The sequence below is a fragment of the Epinephelus moara genome, chromosome 4, assembly GCF_006386435.1.
Source record: "Epinephelus moara isolate mb chromosome 4, YSFRI_EMoa_1.0, whole genome shotgun sequence".
NCBI classification, from domain to species: domain Eukaryota; kingdom Metazoa; phylum Chordata; class Actinopteri; order Perciformes; family Serranidae; genus Epinephelus; species Epinephelus moara.
The window spans coordinates 40,322,662-40,342,028 of record NC_065509.1 but is presented as its reverse complement, the minus strand read 5'-3'; the positions used below and the strand labels follow the sequence as shown (position 1 = coordinate 40,342,028).

At 40.1% G+C, this 19,367-nt stretch overlaps 1 protein-coding gene across 1 annotated transcript in view; it reads left to right on the top strand.

Annotated features, from left to right (window-relative positions):
* pde6a (phosphodiesterase 6A, cGMP-specific, rod, alpha) overlaps positions 1-17,011 on the top strand; it is an 87,600-nt gene extending 70,589 nt beyond the window's left edge. Inside the window, exon 25 of the mRNA XM_050042813.1 lies at positions 16,613-17,011. Within this exon, the coding sequence (XP_049898770.1) occupies positions 16,613-16,875 (263 nt within the window). The 3' untranslated portion in view covers positions 16,876-17,011. The remainder of the gene's footprint in view (positions 1-16,612) is intronic.
* Positions 17,012-19,367: the final 2,356 nt, after the last annotated feature.

The following is a 19,367-nucleotide window of genomic DNA, read 5'->3' as shown; positions in this document are numbered from 1 at the left end:
AATTTGATAATATTTCATCAGGGAGTGCAGTTAGTTACAGTGTGGGCTCTATGCTTACTCCAACAGCTTGTCGGACCATCACAAAGGGGTGGGGCTTAGCGAAGGGTGAATTCATTCTGTCTTCTAATACATGGCTGATCAAATGATCTGTACAATGGGAGCATAAGAGTTGCAGGTTCTCGCCGTACAGAAAGGCAAATTGAAATGTGTAGTGTGAGTTAGCAGCATGTACAAGATTTATAAAAACACATTGTAGCTCAGCTAAAGCTTTAGACACAAATTAACCATCAGAGGGAATTTACGCTTGACAAATACAAGAAGGAAAGAAGGAAGCCTGACACAAATTAGACAACAAATGCCTCCCAATCCAACACATGCAGATTAGAACAATTTTAAAAAATGTCACAAATTTAGCTCCAATGTGATCAGACAGACTTGATAAACAAACATGATTCACACAGTCTCCACACTGGCGACTGAGGCAGATAAATAGGAATCATGAGGTTCATGGTTGACAGTAGTGTCTTGTCCTGGTGTCCCTGTCAGAGTTAAGCTGAAGCTCATGGGGATGACACTGTGTGTCTAATAACTCTGCACTGCACTGCAGAGCCGCTCTGTTTGCTGCAGTCACGACTGCCCCACAGAAACAACCAAACAGAGGACAGCAGGACAGGAAATGGCTGACAGGATGATTTCTAATCGTCTGCTTTCTCCTCTGGCTTTGGGCTCTACAATTAATCACCAAAGTAAAAAAAAAAAAAAAAAAGTTCATGCTTTACAAATACAAAACCCAAAGGAAAGTTACTTTAATCACACATGAATTATTTAATACCCATCTCACTGTGGTTAGAAGTTTATAATGTGCGTGTATGCACTCAGCAGGGACACCTAGCTAACACTAACGCAGTCTAATACAACAGCCTTATAATTAGGTACAGGCATGAGTACTGGATTTGGACGTCAATATTCATCCAATGTATAGAACAATCCCAGCCCAGCCTTCTGCATGTGAACTTTTTTATTTTGTTTTTTTGACTTTTTTCTTCACCATGGGTTACATCCTATGTTATTATAGAGTTCTGCACAGCGTATTGCTTCAGCAGCGTCTTCTTGCCCCACTGTCGTTCTGTCTCTGTTTACCATGAGACGACTCCTGTGGAAGTGTCAGCTCTGAGCCTGGGAAAAGTGATCGCTATATTCTGTAGTCGCCCCCACAGAGTCGGCGCAGAGCGGGCTGAGAGCGCATTAGGAGGAGGCTGTAGTAGTGATACAAAAGCTCTGTGTGGTAGCTGGATTCAGGGTTCCCAAGGTCATGGAAAACCTGGAAAAGTCATGGAATTCCAGTCACATTTTCCAGACCTGATAAAGTCATTGAATTAATAAAAATCGTTGAAAGTTTTGTGAAAGTCAAGTCTCCATGAACTGAGCTACTGCCGCCCTATTGACCAACAAAAATTGCCAGAGCTATATTTCAGATCATTTTGGTGGGGAATTGGGTTTATTTTATTTTATTTATTATGGTGTCATCAGGAAAAAAAAGTCCCATGGTAGGGGGGCATGGTAGTTGTGGAAGCTCTTTGAGGCTCCTCTTACCCGTTAAAGGCGCAATATGGTTAAGTCCACCCTCGTTCTAGGATTTGTCTTTACCCAGCTGGCACAGGACGTCAGTATGATGTCAGAAAAACATCGGATTCTTACATCGGGCAGATGTTTAATTTTGGTTGGAATGAAAATTGGGTTGATGACATTGTAAATGTCTAAAGACATTAGAATTTTATGTTGTGTGGACATTGACGTTATGATGATTTGCAAACTTTCCATTTTTTTCTCCATACCACTAAATGGGGTCAGCTGTGGCTCAGAGGTAGAACGGGTCGTCCACCAATCTCAAGATTGGCGTTTGATCCCCGGCTCCTCCAGTCCGCATGTCAAAGTTTCACTGGGTAAGATACTGAACTAATCCGAGTGGTTACTGAGTAGCAGGTGGCACTATGTATGATAGCTTTGGCCACCAGTGTGAATGTGTGTGTGTGTGTGTGTGTGTGTGTGGATGGTCCCAACATTGACCTTTGATCACAACCTAAATTCAACCGAATATCACCATCTAATGATGCTAGCTAAAGCCAAGTGAGTGACTGCTCAGGCTGCTGGAGCATTAACGCATGCTGTTGTGTGTTTCACCAAGACGGGGAAATCAAGGGTCCAAAAAACAAAGAAAAGAAAGGGAAAGAAAGCAGACTGACTTTCACTGCCCCTGAGTGAAGGCACAACAATTGTAATGCCAATGAATATTAGGCTAGAAAATACATTATTGATAAAACGTGACTTCCAGTATGTAGCATGCCCACTTCCTATCTTCTGTCCAACTGCAGAGACAATCATTTTCTTGGTTGAACAGATACACTTACAGCAAATAATGTCTCTGCACAGTAGAAATTTAGTTTGGGACAATAGATTGTTGATCAACTGGACTACTGAAAAAACAGTTGTTCTTTTTTAGGTTTTAGGCTTTTTTGGTTTTGTTTTGTTTTGTTTTTTACCGTTTTTCTTGGATGAATGTACTGGGTGTACAGTGGAGGTCATCCTATATGGTGTCAGACAGTCAGTTGATTTGGCTCTGGCTATACAACCTAATGGAACATGAGCATAGTGCACACTGCTGTGGCTCATGTAGCTGACCAAGAAAGAGCACAGCCGCTGTCTCCATTGGAAATAATGGCCTTGCTGTTGGTGTGAAAGCCCTGTCATACTGAGAGCATTGTTTTCACTGGGAAAAACAAAACAGGCTCTGAAACTAAATGTTCCAAAGTTTGAGTCAGTTTCTCTTAACATGCCTGATGTGATTATGTTTTGCTCGGCTCACAGAGGCGCCTGCTGCATGGATCCCAGTGACATTTTATCAATTTCAGTTGGTCAATATCTTTCTCCAGACTCCAGGTTTTCAGTGTTTTTCCCCATGGCCTGTCTTACTACAGTGCTTTAATCTGAGACATCCTCTGTGTATCAAACCTCCTTATTTTATCATCCATGAAATTGTGTGTACTCTATTTGCTTCTGTTTACTATTTTTGTCCTTTTCTTCTGCCCTCTCGAGGGCCTGGTGCATTTAGATTTTCCTCTTCCCTCGTAGCGTTTGGGCTTCGTGGAACATAAATGTTCCCACGTGTTTTTGCTGATGTGGGAGTGACAGGAGACCAGAGACCATCAGTACAACAGTGCTGGTATAGTGATGTCCCGTGCACAGACATCATCAGTGCAGTCACTGACATGTGAATCACAAGCCAGCCAGGCGGAAAATTGCCAGTGGCTTGTTAATAGGATGCTGTTTAACCAGGGGAAGACTGGGAAGAGTGTGTGTGTGTGTGTGTGTGTGTGTGTGTGTAGCAGAGCATACTGCTTTATGAAGCTGAACCTCCACAGCATGGAGAGACTGATCATAGCAGTACAATATACATACAGTTTTGTGTTAGCATGCAGACACAGGGTATGATGATATTTGAACAGTAAGTCTAAAGATGAATAACGACTCTTAGAAACTGACGTGTGTACTAATCAAGCAAATACAAGTCCATAAAATTCAGTAAGCGCATGTGATGGGTGGACACAGTTAAACAGGCACCTGTAGATCGTGTTCTCTGTGCTATTACATAAGTTGCTTCTTTGAGAATACTTTGCTCTTGGACCCCATACGGTCAGCAACAATACTCAGGTAGGCTGTGGTGTTTAAACCATGCTCAGTTGGTACTAAGAAAATCTCCCCCACACCATTACACCACCAGCAACAGCCTGAACCGTTGATACAAGGCAGGATAGATCCGTGCTTTCATGTTGTTTACACCAAATTCTGACCCTACCATCTGAATGTGGCAGCAGAAATTCAGACTCATCAGACCAGGCAACATTTTTCCAATCTTCTATTGTCCAGTTTTTGTGAGAAAACCCGTGTGAATTGTAGCCTCAGTTTCCTGTTGTTAGCTGACAGGAGTGGCACCTGGTGTGGTCTTCTGCTGCTGTAGCCCATCTGCTTCAAGGTTGGACAAGGTGTTGTTGCTTCAGAGATGGTCTTCTGCACACCTTGGTTGGAACCAGTGCTTATTTGACTTCCTGTTGCCTTTCTATTATCTTGAAATCTTCAAAATCTTTCTAAACTAACTATATACTTGGTCTTCAATATGTCAATACTGTCACCAAGATGTACTGTATGTATGACATTTGGTGATTACCTGGTCAATCATGAGAGATTTCTGACCTTAAAAACTAATATATTAGCCTTTAGTAAGTCATCACCCATGAGTATTTCAAGACACGAAAGTCTGAGGTTTAAGTCAGTGAAGATAGATGAGGACAGAGGTCAGACTTTTTTGAAACAGCAGCTTTCAGTCAATGCACCTAAAATCAAGTGACTGTTAGCCACCTGCAGGTCGCAGTAACATCAGCCATAATAGTTAGAAAAAATAATATTTACAAAGACAGCTCAGCTGTTACTTTGTTTTCAGAGAATTTGCCTAGCTCATTGTACTATGTGATGTGATATGCCGGTTTCCTTTGGCATATCTGGCACTCAATTGTTTGTGGGTCATTTTTGCGAATTTTGAAACTGTTAAATGTTGACTATTGACATGACTTTCATGACATCTTGGTGGTTCATCTATAAGCATATCCTGTGTGGTCAAACTGTTCCAATTTCAGTAGTTCTTAACTGCTTGTGACTGATGTTAGATGAAAGTGAATTGGAGTCACAAAACTATCTTTAAGTTTAAATAGAAAATAACCAATAATAATAATATTAATAAATAACTAATAATGATAGGAAATGTTGATGCAGAATGACTAATGTGAATAATGTTGGATTACTATTTTAAATCCCATTGCTGGTGTTTGCAATATAGTGTAAATACACGGTACTCCCATTGTAAAGAATTAACAAAATAGGCTAGCCTCAGGAAAAACATTTTCCTTTTCGATGAGTCTTGGAGCTGTCGCTGCAGCTGCACTTGTCTTTGTCTTCCATGTGTTGTTTTTACTTGTTGCTGGTAGGTATTCTCCTTTTTTTATGTCATTTAACAGCACACTAAAACACTTGTAGGCATATATGCTGCCCCGTCAGTACAGAAAGAACTTAGTACTGTAGTATTGGTTCTCGTGACCTAAATAGCCAGTGAGCTAAAACAACATGTATGTTTTAATGCAGTATTTCTATTATTTAAAAATCACCATGAGCACTGAGAGAATGCTGTTCATTAGGATTTTATTTTTTGGAGGCAAATCAATGAATATATGTACTTTATACAGTATATGAGGAGCACATCTCTACAGTTTCATAATGTAAACAATCTCTGAAGAGAAATGTATTCAGTTTAAAAGGAAGCCATAGTCTTCTGTTTTAAACTATTTACATGAATTAAAATATAATTTATAACATCAGATACTTCCGCTTCTATGAAACTAGATTTTAACAATTCAAAAATACTGAAATGCCTTTGTCTCCACATTCTCAAGACATATGAAATCACACAAAACGGAGAAGAAGAAAAAAACACCATTTAAAGACATCCAAACTAAGTGGCGTATAAAAAAAAAGAAACGCAAAATAAAACCAACATATGTAAAAATATAAAATCTCACTAGCAGTATTTACCTTTTTTGTTTTACCAAAAACTAAGTTAAAAAAGAAAAAAAAAATCATTTGTGAATTTGATAGTCATTAGATGTAAATAGACAATAAAATCAATAGTAATGAAAAACAACAAAAACAATGTATGCCCTTTGTCAAAATATTTTCTTCCACCAAAAAAACACCCACTCACATTTAGCAGATTTTGACAGTTTGCAGTCCCTACTAAGTGCCGATTTGACATCACTGTTGCCATCAAGTTTGACAGAATACCCATCAGTTTCTGTGGATTGTACAAAGGTTGATGTTTAAACGTGACACAACCATTTCGCTGATCAAACATGGACGTGGAATCTGAGGCCGGTATTGCAAGCACTCCTGTCCTGGTAGGGGCTAATTTGATGGTGTAGCTAGCTGACAGATACATTGTTTTCCCAAACTAAAACAGTAAGTGACGTAAAAACAAAGAAGTATTTTTAGAGGGCCATGGCATTGGAAACATGACATCTATAAAACTGAATCTGAAACGGCCGTCAAAAACATCACATTTTTCACGAGCCGCCACAAGCCACGCTCTTTATTGTTGTTTTATTTTTTGGTCAACTTGCCTATCAAGTTTTACAGTTTTCTTGACATTTCCCATTTTTCTGAAATGAAGAATGGAAAGAAAGGTATTGCATTCTGACGAGGGTAATTCCCTTTGGAAGGATTTTTTTTTAAACTTTTTTTTTTTTTTTTTTTTCTTCTTTTTTTGGATTCGTTGTCTATCGACCTAGGACCTAGACCGAGTGGACAGCGGTATTATTATGTTGAAATGTGTCAACGTGTTCTCAAAACACTGAGGAGAATGGTCAACATCAAAGTTTTCTATAAGAAAGTATATAATCATCTAGATATCTACACAAACACACAAATATATATTCATATATATGTATATACTTTTTATAATATGGCTATTGAAAAAAGTTTTAATTACGTCAGTAATTATTTCATAATAAACCACATTGGATTGGAAAGGAGTTGAAACAGTAATAATAAAAGCTAGTGGTAGCTTTGTTTTCCCCCCGATTGATTTTTAAGGCTTGCCATGATGAAAAATGGGGTCGTTTTGATGTAATTCACCTCTAGAACAACGGAGGCACCCTCACAGGCACAGCGGCAGCCACTGTAGAAATCCCACCACATGCTCTCTGCTTCAACAAGTCTCAATTTTAGATTACATGTTTTGCATCTATCCTGCTTAAGTACTGCAGTCTTGCAGCGTCTCCCACCAAGTTGGACCATTATCGTTCTACCATTCTGTAATGTGTAATGAATTTGAATGAAGTAGTGGTGCAGCAGTAAAAGTTTCCTACAGTGTCTGCCTTATCTGAAACTCGAACTGGGTCAAACCAGCGACAACTTGCTTTTTTTTTTTTTCTCCTTTTCATCCCTCCCACATTCCTTTACCAGAGTCATACAAGTATAGTTATTGGCTGTTAACTGATATACGAGTAAGTGCTGAATGCAACTCAGATTTGAACAAACCTGTGCACCATCAAAAGGTGGTGATAACATAGTTACAACGGCTTCCTTTCAATGAGAAGAAAACATTGTGAGGATATTTCACTACTTGGGACGTTATTTGTGCAAGAGTATAATAGTACGATTCGTTCTGTATACGTGTTATGTGTTGACAACGCGACTAACCACATTCTTCCTGTAGTTTGTTTTTATAATTTTTTTTTGTGTTTAACAGCAGTCTACATACAGTACAGTAGCCTATTGAATCTGCAGCTCAAAGATTGCCCGTGTTGTAGTTCAACAACCAACCATACACCCTTATGTTATTACCTCAGTTTTTCGGAAAGGCTGTCTTAAAGTTAAGATTATTATGTATTGCATTTCAAATTGCTTTTTAAGAAAACAGAAAACATTGAAAAATATTTAGTCATTTTATAAACAGCAAAGAAATAGAACCTTCTAGTGTGATGGTCTAAAGGGATACTTGGATCTTTTTTGTCTTTCTTTTTAAACAGTGTTGGACTTTGTGTGAAGTTATTTCAGATTTTCCCTTCATTTCCTCCCTGTACTGAACAAACATTAGAACTAAACCGACCTGACCATCTATCGACTGATTAGCAATCAACTATGACCCGCCACTTAAAAAAAACAAAAACAAAAAAAACACACAATACATTTTATGTTTACAACGAGGCATAGTGCTATATACACATTTTATATTCATATATATTATATTTCTTTTTTTAATATGTAAACCAGCACATTCTCTCACTTTTTAGTAGTATACATACTAAGCACAAATACTCATTCAGTTGTTTGAGATTAGTTGTTGAAATGTATTTTTTTTTTAATCCTTTTTTTTAAACCGTGTTTCTCAATCAGTATGTATAGCACTAAATTGGTTTTGTTAGTTTTGGACATCAGTGAGCCTGGAGAAGGTAACGCTAGGCCTCTACTTCCTTTGCTGTTATTTTTTTTTTCTTTAAACACTGAATAAGGCGCCTTTGTACTTAGTGTGCGTTCCTAATAAAGTCAAAGGAGAATCGAGTGATGTAAACATTCAATTTTTTGTGTGTTACCAAGGAGTTGATTAGATAGAGAAAGGTCGAGGAAGAGGACGGGGAAGAGGGATTATCTGTTAAAAAGCAGGGAGTTCACCAGGCTTTGGGGAAGACCTGGAAACAAGGTCTTGAACCCACAAGAGAGACGGAAAGCGATAGAGTTAAAGTTAGAGAGAGATAGAGAGTCGGGCTGCGGATTATTGAAGTTCCCGGTCAAGGAGAGGAGGAACAGGGGGAATCAGGACGATTGGCGTGTCCCTGAATAAAACAAGAAATTCAGGGGAGTCTTCCCCTCCAAGCGCACTCAAGGACCAGCCAACCTCCGAGCCACTGTTCAACCCCTCCTGACCTGTCCTCACCGACCTGCAAGCGTCAGCAGTGTCCGACTCAAACACGAGACAAAGACAAAACACTCAGTTACACAAGGACACACAGTCGAGACTCCAAGAAACGGACACGCTAAAAACCGTTGTGAGGCAAGCGAAGGAGGAGATAGAGACAGAGAGAGATTATTCCCCTCGCAAGGGGTTTAGTGGTAGGAGGAGTCATTGTATAAAAAAATCAAACACAAACCCCCAACTACCCATAACCGCCCATTAGTTGGAGAAACCCTCACACAGAGAACATTTCTGACAAAAAAAACCCAACAAAGTAAGAGACTTACAAAAGAGGCTGGGGGAGAGCATCCAGTAGAAGGAGGAAATAAAAACACAGGGGGAGCAGGGAGGGATGGATGGATGTGAGGTAGAGATGCTCAGCTGATACAGTACCTCCCGGACAAGAAACCTGATTCTCGGCCGATTGCTCTTTCCATTACTTTCAAGCCCATCCCTCGCTCGTTCCCTGGCTGTGTAGGTTTGGTGCCACCGGATTGGCAGGTTTGGAGGCTCTCTCCCTTATTTTCACGGCGGGTGCTACTGGCTGTGTCGGGATTGTAAAATAGGCGCTACCCAGACTGCACTTCAAGCCATGATCTGTCGCATGCAGTCAACCAGACGACAAAGCAACCTCTACCTTTAAAGCACCATAAAACTCCACAATCTTTGGGCAAGCAGGAATGGGGAAAACATGATGATTACATTCAGGTTCTTGAATACATTCCATCTGAACCAACAGATTCGTCTGCTCCTGGCAATGGCAGCGGATGGATTATGGGGAGCAAATTGATACTGTTCTCCATTGCACTTTGAAATCAAATGTCAAGCTGACCCAATGTAAAGGTCACCAAAAACAAAAAAGGGATTCCTGGACAATCAAAATTCCATTTACAGTACTTTGCCCTGTGATGACTGATGGACTTTATGTGAAAGAAGATTGGACTGGAATGATCTGGATTAAGTGCGGATGTGATGGATTCATACAGAGCTCAGCAATGAACTAAGTATGGTACAAAAGCGTCATGGCTACCATCTTTATTTCCCCATTTTAGTCCTGCTTGCTGCAGTCCAAATGTAAACAGTAAGTTTTGCATTGGCTGTGGCATGCGGGGGTGTCATTAGGCTGCAGCCTTTATTGGACACATGTTCAGTGGGACCCTATCAAAGATACATCAAGACCTCCCTAGATGTGGAAAAAATTACCTGGAATCAACCAATGAAGCACGTAAAAACCCATTTTGGAACAACCGTGACCCTACTCTTACCCAGCTACTGTTTTAACCCAACCCAAACCTTATGTCTAACTTTAGACCCCTTATTTCCAAATTTAAACCCCTTATTTCTAACTTTAGATTCATTATTTCTAACTTTAGACCCATTCTTTCAAACTTCAGGCCATTTATTTCCAACCCTAGTCCCCTTATTTCCAACTTCAGACCCTTTATTTCTAACTTTAGGCCCCTTATTTACAAATTGGGCCACCCCCTTTTTTCCCCCTCAACTTTAGGCCCCTTAATTCTAACTTAAGACCCCTTATTTCTAACTTTAGGGCCAATCCTGTAACTTGCTTTAATCTTGACAGTGGTCATTCAGTCACACTTGAAAGTTCTTTATATAATATAGTCACATAATAGATTTTTTTAAAAAGTACAGCAGAACTTAATGGGCATTTTGTTTTTACTTTAAGTGCTTTTCCAATAAATACTTATGTACATGTGGAATGGAAACATTTCGAGGTAAACTTTTTCCCAGAACCTAATCGGGGGCCTTGATGTATAAAACGCCTACCAAACAGAGCCCTCAGCAGCCAGTAGCAGAAGCCAAAATAGTCAGCATGGCAGAGTTAGAGATTAGATTCAAAGTGGGACAGTGGAGGACAGCGGAGACATTTACCTCCTTACAGTGCATAGATCAAATCAAGGAAGCACTACAATTACAAAAAAGAAAAAAACATGATTTTTTTCTTCTTCATTTTAGATTTGTAAACTTTATCAGTCATCAAATGATTACGTTAAATGTTTTTTTATATTCTTTGTCCATAACACACACACAACAGATTTTGAAATTTATAACATCCACAATTTTCGCTAAAACAAAGCAGGGTTATTTTTTTTATTTGAATTTTTTTTGTTCTGGTTATACAACCGCACAACTTCATGGTGAACACAGCTTGCAGGTTCACCACCCGTAACCGGAAAGAGGGTAGGGGTTTCTTTTTTTATTTTTTTTTACAAAACAAACAGAACATAGAACACGCACACGCAGAAACACACACCACGACGACCAACGCAACGCAGGAATAGCAAGGATTTGCTACAGAGGTCTCTCATGCCCGCTCTTCCAAGCTGGGCAATGATGTCACCAACACAGACGGTTTTGTTATTGTTGTTCAGCAGAGAACTGAATCATTTATCGTTTTTGTTGTTGTACCATTGCTGTTAAAAGTCCTGTTTCCTCCATGGTCTCTTAACTCCTCTGGACTCCCAGTGGCTTCCTCGTTTTTAAGCAGTATCCTCCGGTGAAAGAAACTTAAAAAACAACGAGGTCCTTATCGTTACTTTATTCCAATGGTAAAAATGTAAACATTTTGCGAGGTCGCCTTGCATGGAGGTACTAAGAGGCCTGTCTTAGGGCAGAGCCGTGTAGTTGGAGGGGTGTTGCTGCAGTTTACTAAGGCTGGCCAGTCAGGGGGTGCCGTGCTGTCAGCGATGCAGGGACTTCTGGGCCTCCTTCAGCAGAGTGTCAAAGTCCAGTGCATCGTACTTGCTCTTGACGGGGCCCGGGCCGGCCTCATCTTAAAGACAGAAAATCAAGGTCAAATTGTTTATCTAAACCAGTGTGAATAGTACTTGTATAAAAATTTGGCTTTGAATAACATATCAGTTATGAATCATTCATTTGATCTAACTCCGCATCAGAGAGAGAGAGTTATGACACTCGTTTTATGGCACCTGAAGATTACAGCATCCCAACACAGCACCACTTCATGCTGTTAAAACAATACTCACACCTTGGTTTAATTATTATGCAAAACCCCTTTGATTCTTTTGATCTGACGACCCTTATGGACTAAAAGAATGTGAATAACTCAATGGGTAATTGAGGAATTGATACATGTTTCTTGTTTACCATGCCCATAAATTTCAATAAATTACTGTATTCTTTGGTGCTCACGGCTTCACTAAAATGAACTCAACGATTCAATTGTGGAGAATCAAACCAAGCATATCGTATGTAGCATCTCTGTTTTGACATTTTATGCCCATCAAAGCAGCTAAATAACATTAGCTCAAGTAGTCAACAACCCGGTTTTATACAACCCAGAACTTCTATAAAGATTAAATGTTTGGCAACTAGACCAGGCCTCTAATTGAGACGGGCGTTTTTTTGTCAAAACGTGTAGCCACACCGGTCTAGTAAAAGGGACTGGGTGTTTAATTGGGACTACTCTTTTCTTTGAAGTTTTATGGTATGTGCCTTTGTCACTACTTGCTTGTTTTAGGGATTTACATACCATCTGCGATGGTGTCGCTGTTGCTTTTTCCTGGCGTGATCTTTGATTTAACAATATAATAACCTCCTATATAAGTGTTTATTGTTTACATCATGCAAACCCAGGAGTTCATCTCCAGTGGAATCCTCTAGTAACAAGACCAGTACATAGTAAAGTCTGTGAACAATGCCATTCATGATGCTGCCAAACACGCGGTTAAAAAGCAGGTATGTGTCTGGCAGTAAACTTTGGTGGTGCTTTTACATAGAGTTTAGCTTTGGTGAATTCTGATACAAAAACTTGCGCCATGATCCAGTTGCAAACCCTTTGACAAATCTATTTTCTTAGTCTAAGTCTAGAAACAAAACTAGCTACTAATCTCTAATAGTTTCATATAGACGGCCAACACTAAACCTGGCATAGTCACTTTATCATCAAGCTTTATCATCATGCTGGTTTACTATTCCAGTCACTCAGTAAAAGTATAACTCAGTATAACTTTGTGAGTGTGTGTGTGTGTGTGTGTGTGTCATTACCAAGATCTATGTAGCGTTTCCTTGACAGCCTCCGTAGGCCTGCAGGTCCATTCTGGAAAACAGTTTCCTGTTCTCTCCAGTGCTTTTGAACCCCTGACTGGCGGATCTTTATCACCCCACAGCGCTCCCTACAACCAGACAGGTAGAGAGACAGACACACGCATTATGATGATGATTGCTTTTGAGAGGATGAGTGGAGACATGTGACTGGCATCAGTAGAGATGGAGAGTGGTGACAAATCATGTGCATCCTGTCATTCAATGTGCATTCAATGAACAAATTGAAAAAATAAATAAATAAATTTGATTGACGTAGTCCAATACAGAAAAACGGCAGGAGAAATGAAACCAAAAACATTCTGACTGATACCTGATCTGTATTTACTAGATCAAGTATATTTCAGGACAGTATAATTTTTGAACACGAGTCCAAAGTAAGTGTAAGGACAAATGTTTGGGGTTGTATGCAACAGAAAGAGGACACCCTTTTTTAGTTTAGCTTTTTAAAGTCATATTTAATTAATCCCCGTGGGTAAGTTTGTCCTCTGTAAACCACCCATTCTAACTATTTAGTATCAGTGGCCAGCAACAGTGCAGAGCCCAGGGACTCCAACTCCAGTTCTGAGGTCAGTGCCTTGGTCAAGGGCACATTTAAAGGTACTGTGCGTAACTTTTTACATGTATCAATTCTTTTTTTTTTTTTCGACAACTGTTGACAGGTGAACAAAATGGAAGGTAACTTAAAAACTGAGACCTTCCCTGACTTTCTGTGTTTCCATCTGGCAGCCTGTGGACTGATTTCTTTGTAAAGGACTCAGTGTGCAACCGTAGCTAATGTTAGCTAAGAAATGGAGTCCGCTTGCATCAACAAATGACTGGCAACCACCACAACACAGAGTTTCCGTTATATACATTTTTGACAGTGGCCTGGAGACAGACCTTAATACCCTGTAGCAACTTGAATTCAGCCAGAGCAAGACTGGATGCCTAAGGGCCGGGGGTCTGCCCTTTGGACCGGCCCTAGTTCCTGCCAGAGTAGCAGAATTTCTATTGCTGTCTCTACAGGGGTTCGACCCAGCGCTGCCTCGGGCCACCAGCCCACTGTGAACCACTGGTTTGGGTTTGCTTGAATGATTAACACCGTCTAATTCATCCAGACTTAAGGGCAAAATTGGCTTGCTGCTTCCATATGCAAATTAATTTACCAGATGACATCCCAAAGCCACCAACACCATATCCATGAGGCGTAGCTAAGTTAGAGCTAGTTGGCTAACCTTAGCTTCCTTGCTTTCTAATGTTATTGCTAGCAAGACACTGAGTGGATATGTTAGTTGGCTAGCTTGCCAAATTGCCTCACCAGGTAACATGATACTAACTTACGGTGTTGATTTAGTCAACAATAAATGATGTAATGGTTCAAAGCCCTTCCTGCTAGCCAAGAGCTAACCATGAACTATGCTTAGGTTAGCCAGCTAGCTGTACACCGTTGGTTGCTTTGTAATGTCAGCTAATAAAACAATTTGCAAATTGAAAACGAGTTAGTATAATGGAGTCAGTGGCCCAAATGAGTTATAGGAACAGTGTCAATGATACATTATCCTAAATGTGATATTTATTTCCGATGTTCTATAAACACAATGACTGTCAGTCGCAGTTAGTCTCGTGAATGTCACATCAACATTTTAGCCGATGCCCAGGTGCTCATGCTCAGAGCAACAGGATGCTGACTGCGGTTCACTTAACAGCCTCAGAGCGGTGTCACCAATAACAACGTTGTTCACTCAGAAAGTTTGGAGTTTGAGCCTGGGACTCCTGTTAGTGCCAGATGTCTCATAGGCAGGAGTCAGTGGTTATGTATGTTGCAGAAAGAGGTGTCCCAACTTTTTAGACAAAGAACTGAAAATAGTGGCATAAATGATGACTCAGCATTGGAGCAAAAACAGGAACACCAGAGGCTCAAACTGCTGCAGCAGTCATTACAATGTTAGTTTGCACAAGTACCACCAGACTTTTTCTTTCAGACAAGAGATTAAGAGAAGATATTAAAGTATATTTAAAGTTGTTCCAACAAATTGTCAGTTTGTGATTTTCAGTCCTGCTGAAGACTTTAATAATGTTTGTAGCCCACTGACTGGCAGGATTGGTTCCTCAACAACTTCCTTCTTTTTGTTTTGTGGTGTTCTTACATCTCAACAGTTTCCCAGAAGTTGCCACATTACTTCAGGGGAGTTGAGACAGGCTTTTCTGATGACTTGCTATTTACACTTCAGGTCCAGTGACTCAGTTTTTTTAACGTTAATTTCTCAATGTACTATGAATTAATGACATTGCAACATTATCTGACTACAATACTTTAATTTTGTTTTACGGGCTGCATTTTAAAACTGTCAAACTGCGACCGATAGCACAAGAACCAGGTTAACTGCATCTCGAAAAAAAAGTTCTCCTATCTTCTCTTTTCCAGCGGGAGGAATCCAGATCAGGACACTTACTCGTTGCAGATGATGACTTTGCAGTCCTCAGGTTTGCCGAAAACCTGGAAGCGTTTCCTCAGCATGTTCTGGGTCACGCTGGTTGGCAGGTTGTGGATGTAAAACACCTGGCAGTTGTCCTGGCAACAGGGAAACCATGGCAACAGTCAGGACAAAGGACAATACAGAATACAGATAGACGTGGGAACTGAAGCAGGAAGGCTGAGTGTAGGGCGGCATCCTGAGGCTCAACACTTCACATGCCCCTCTGTTCATCTGCATGCAGTCTGTTGTTCTGATCCTGCAGCTGCAGTATCCTTCTGAAGATACATTATGTGTTATCAGTTTGCTTATGTTTGTTTACACGTGAAAACTCATGTACCAAAATCATCTTTGGATGCTTCAGGGCATGGACTATTTGACTTTTAGAAGTGTGTTGTACAGTCTGGTGAGCTCAGGGCTACTGAGGTGGAGTTATTTTAAAGTTTCAGTATGCAAAAGAGCCTGAATGTTCTTTTTACCTCGTCAGACTTGGCTTTGTTCCTCTGTTCGTCGTCGGGACAGATCTCCGAGTTTTCACTATAAGAGGACAAGGAAGAAAAGGAGACACAGAGAGAGGATAGTGAGTGAGATAAGGGCGGACACAAGGTGAAACTGAAATGTCAGACATGAGGAAACAGGTGAACTGCGGCAAAAAAGGAGACTTTCTCCCACCGACTGCAGCACAGCATCGCTCTGTTCTCCTTTCTCTTACATCCCCACCCTTTTCCCTGCCATTGTCTTCCATGTACAGAAATAATATGACCACTGACCTTATTCTCAGTGAGACAGCCAAGTCAAACTGTATCTTACACAGGTAGAAATGAATACTGACCTTATTCTGAGTTAGAGCAGTACAGTCTCAGAGTGAAATGTTTATAGAACAGTTCTTTTCATACTGTATTTCTGTTGACATGCTACAGATGGTAATGCCTGCCAGTGACTGAATACATCACCTTCACAGTCCAGTGCATCACCGTATGTACAGTACGTAACCTTAACTAGGATTTAAAGGAAAAGTGCCTTATGGAACTGGCCCCTGGCATTCAACCTAATCTTTCTGTCATTTTGGTGCCTTTGTTTACTCTCTAGGGTTGCGTGATGATATACTGTTACTATTTGGATGATACACATTTTTCCACTGTCAGAGATTTTTCCATTTTCCAAACATGCTGTTCCTGTAGCCATTCTTTGATACAGCTACACGAGTACATTTATACTGGTTGGTTTGCCGTATGTGGCCCAATGTGTTGAGAAAATGACTTCAGAGTTGTACTTGGATTGACTTGGAGTGTATAAATGTCTAAAATGTCCTTCAATAATGCAGAGTTGTTCTTTCTTTCACATCCTCTTTGGGGTTTATCTCGGTCTAATACTGTGTTCTACTTGTATTGTTTCCTTCCCCCTGCCACATTCTTCCTTTTCTTTCTCTCGATCTGATACCCCCCCTCTACATTTCATTGTCAGTTTTATCTCCTTGACCCACATCTTAACACCTCTCCTTCCCCTCCTCCTGCAGACGCCGTCTCTCTGTCTCACCTGGAGTCTGTCTTGCTAGCGGGGGAGTCGGGACACAGGTGGAGGATGGGCGAGGGTGAGCGAGATGCACACGAACGCTCCGCCTCTTCCTCTGAGGCCGGTGGTGTGGCAGCTGCTGACTGGCAGTGCGACGGCGCCGTTGACGGTATCACCACTGGCGTTGTCTGCTGCTCGAGCGGTTCTGCAACTTCTGACACCACCAGCCTTTCGCCGTTCTCCTTTCCATTTCCATCCGCTACCTGATCGTCAGCTGCTTTGGGTGCTGAGGTGCCAACTCCATCGCTCCCTCCTTGCGCCTGCAATATGGCGCCCAGCATGGCGGCACTACGCTTGCGGCTCTCCCCAAGGCTCAGTGCACAGTAGTCGTGGTCACCAAAGGTGCGGTGGGTGTCACTGTCACCAGCCTGGCCCATGCGCCGCAGCTGGGCGTACAACTCTGTCTGCTCTGGAAGCTTCCGCTGGTGATGAGCGCGGCTCAGCCAGGATGAGCCCTTCGTGGCAACACTGGTGTTGGTGCTTGAGGACTCGCTGCCACTTCCTCCACCATCCCCACTGCTGCCACCACACGTTCCTTCACCTCCCTTTCCTCCATCTGCCGGTTTGAAGAGCTCATCCTCCACTGGTTTGTGAGGCGGGGTGGTGGGAGGGGTGAGACCTGAGGAGAGAGGGAAGAGATACCCACATGAGCAGGAAATGAACTGAACCCTGCCAGGACATATTCCAACACATTACCCTCATGTATCTACAGTATACTATATGCAGGAATACTGAACATTAATTCAATGCCTTTAAGACTTCTTTAAAGAAAATGTCTTTATATATGAAGATCTCGTCACCACTTTCAATCACATTTATTATACTCTGATTGCGAGGTAGCACAACTAAACAGTCTGAGTTTGTGATAACTCCTTTGACAATTTTATCAACAGATGGGTCGACAGGGTGGGAACAAAGCACAAGAGAATGAACTGAGTGACTAACCCAATGCAAGGTTTATCAGAAGGACTAATGTCCGACATACACAAGAGGTAGAAATGATTCCTACAAAACAGATGCTCATTTGAACTCTTTATTATTATTATGAGTGAGTTATTATGTTTTATTTGTGTGACATGGCACATTTTCGGAGTTGTAAACAGTCTAACCAAAACATTTAATGTTGTTGTTTGTTGTTGTATTGTGTATACATGATAAACTTTCTATATGTATTTGTGTTCTTTCACCTTCTTGTATGAACATAATAGCTAAATGTTTATATTGACTTTTGACCAGCTTCCTTGACCCTGTTATTTGTAGCTCTATTTCTGTTTCTGTGTATAAATATTAAAAGCAAACAACTTTTTTATGTGTACACATTCCTGACTAATAAACCTGAGACTGTTTTGTTCTGTGACTCTTTTTTATGTATACTATGTCATGAAAATGTCACAATAAAGTAAACAGTTTTAAAGAAATTAATTAAATTATTGTGTCAAAAAAAAAAAAACAATCATGGTATACTATGTCCTAAAATTACATGACAAAACATCATAGTATAGTATGTCATCCTAAATCAAGATAAAACTTAATAGTATAGTAAGTTGTCGAAAATAATGAAAACAAGTCATAGAATAGTATGTCGTTCAAAATCATGTAAAAACTTCATAGCATAGTATGTCGTCCGAAATCATAAAAAAACATCATTGTATAGTATGTCGTCCGAAATCATGATAAACCGTCACAGTATAGTAAGTTGTCAAAAATCATGAAAAGAAGTCATAGAATAGTGTGTCGTCGGAAATCATGAAAAAAAGTCATAGTATAGTATGTTGTCCGAAATCAGGACAAAAAGTCATAGTATAGTATGTCGCCCAAAATAAAGAAATAAAGAAAAGTATGTCCTTCGAAATCATATAAAAACGTCATACTATAGTATGTCGTCAGAAATCAGGAAAAATAGTCATAGTATAGTATGTCGTCCGAAATCAAGAAAAAACTTAGAAGTATAGTATGTCTTTCGAAATCATGTAAAAACTTCATAGTATAGTATGTCGTCAGAGATCAGGAAAAAGTCATAGTAAAGTATGTCGTCCTAAATCATGTAAAAAAGTCATAGTATCGTATGTCGCCCAAAGTCATGAAAAAACGTCATAGAAAAGTATGTCTTTCGAAATCATGTAAAAACTTCATACTATAGTATGTCGTCAGAAATCAGGAAAAAAAGTCATCGTATAGTATGTCGTCTGAAATCAAGAAAAAAATTAGAAGTATAGTATGTCTTTCAAAATCATGTAAAAAAGTCATAGTATAGTATGTCGTCGGAAATCATGAAAAAGAAGTCATAGTATAGTATGTCGTCCCAAAATCATGAAAAAAAGTCATAGAATAGTATGTCGCCCAAAATCATGAAAAAAAGTCATAGTATAGTGTGTTCTTAAAAAACNAAAAACGTCATCATAAAGTATGTCGTCCGAAATCATGAAAAAAAAGTCATAGTAAAGTATGTCATTCGAAATCAGGAAAAAGTCATAGTATAGTATGTCGTCCTAAATCATGTAAAAAAGTCATAGTATAGTATGTCATTCGAAATCAGGAAAAAGTCATAGTATAGTATGTCGTCCTAAATCACGTAAAAAAGTCATAGTATAGTATGTCATTCGAAATCAGGAAAAAACGTCATAGAAAAGTATGTCTTTCGAAATCATGTAAAAACTTCATACTATAGTATGTCGTCAGAAATCAGGAAAAAAAGTCAT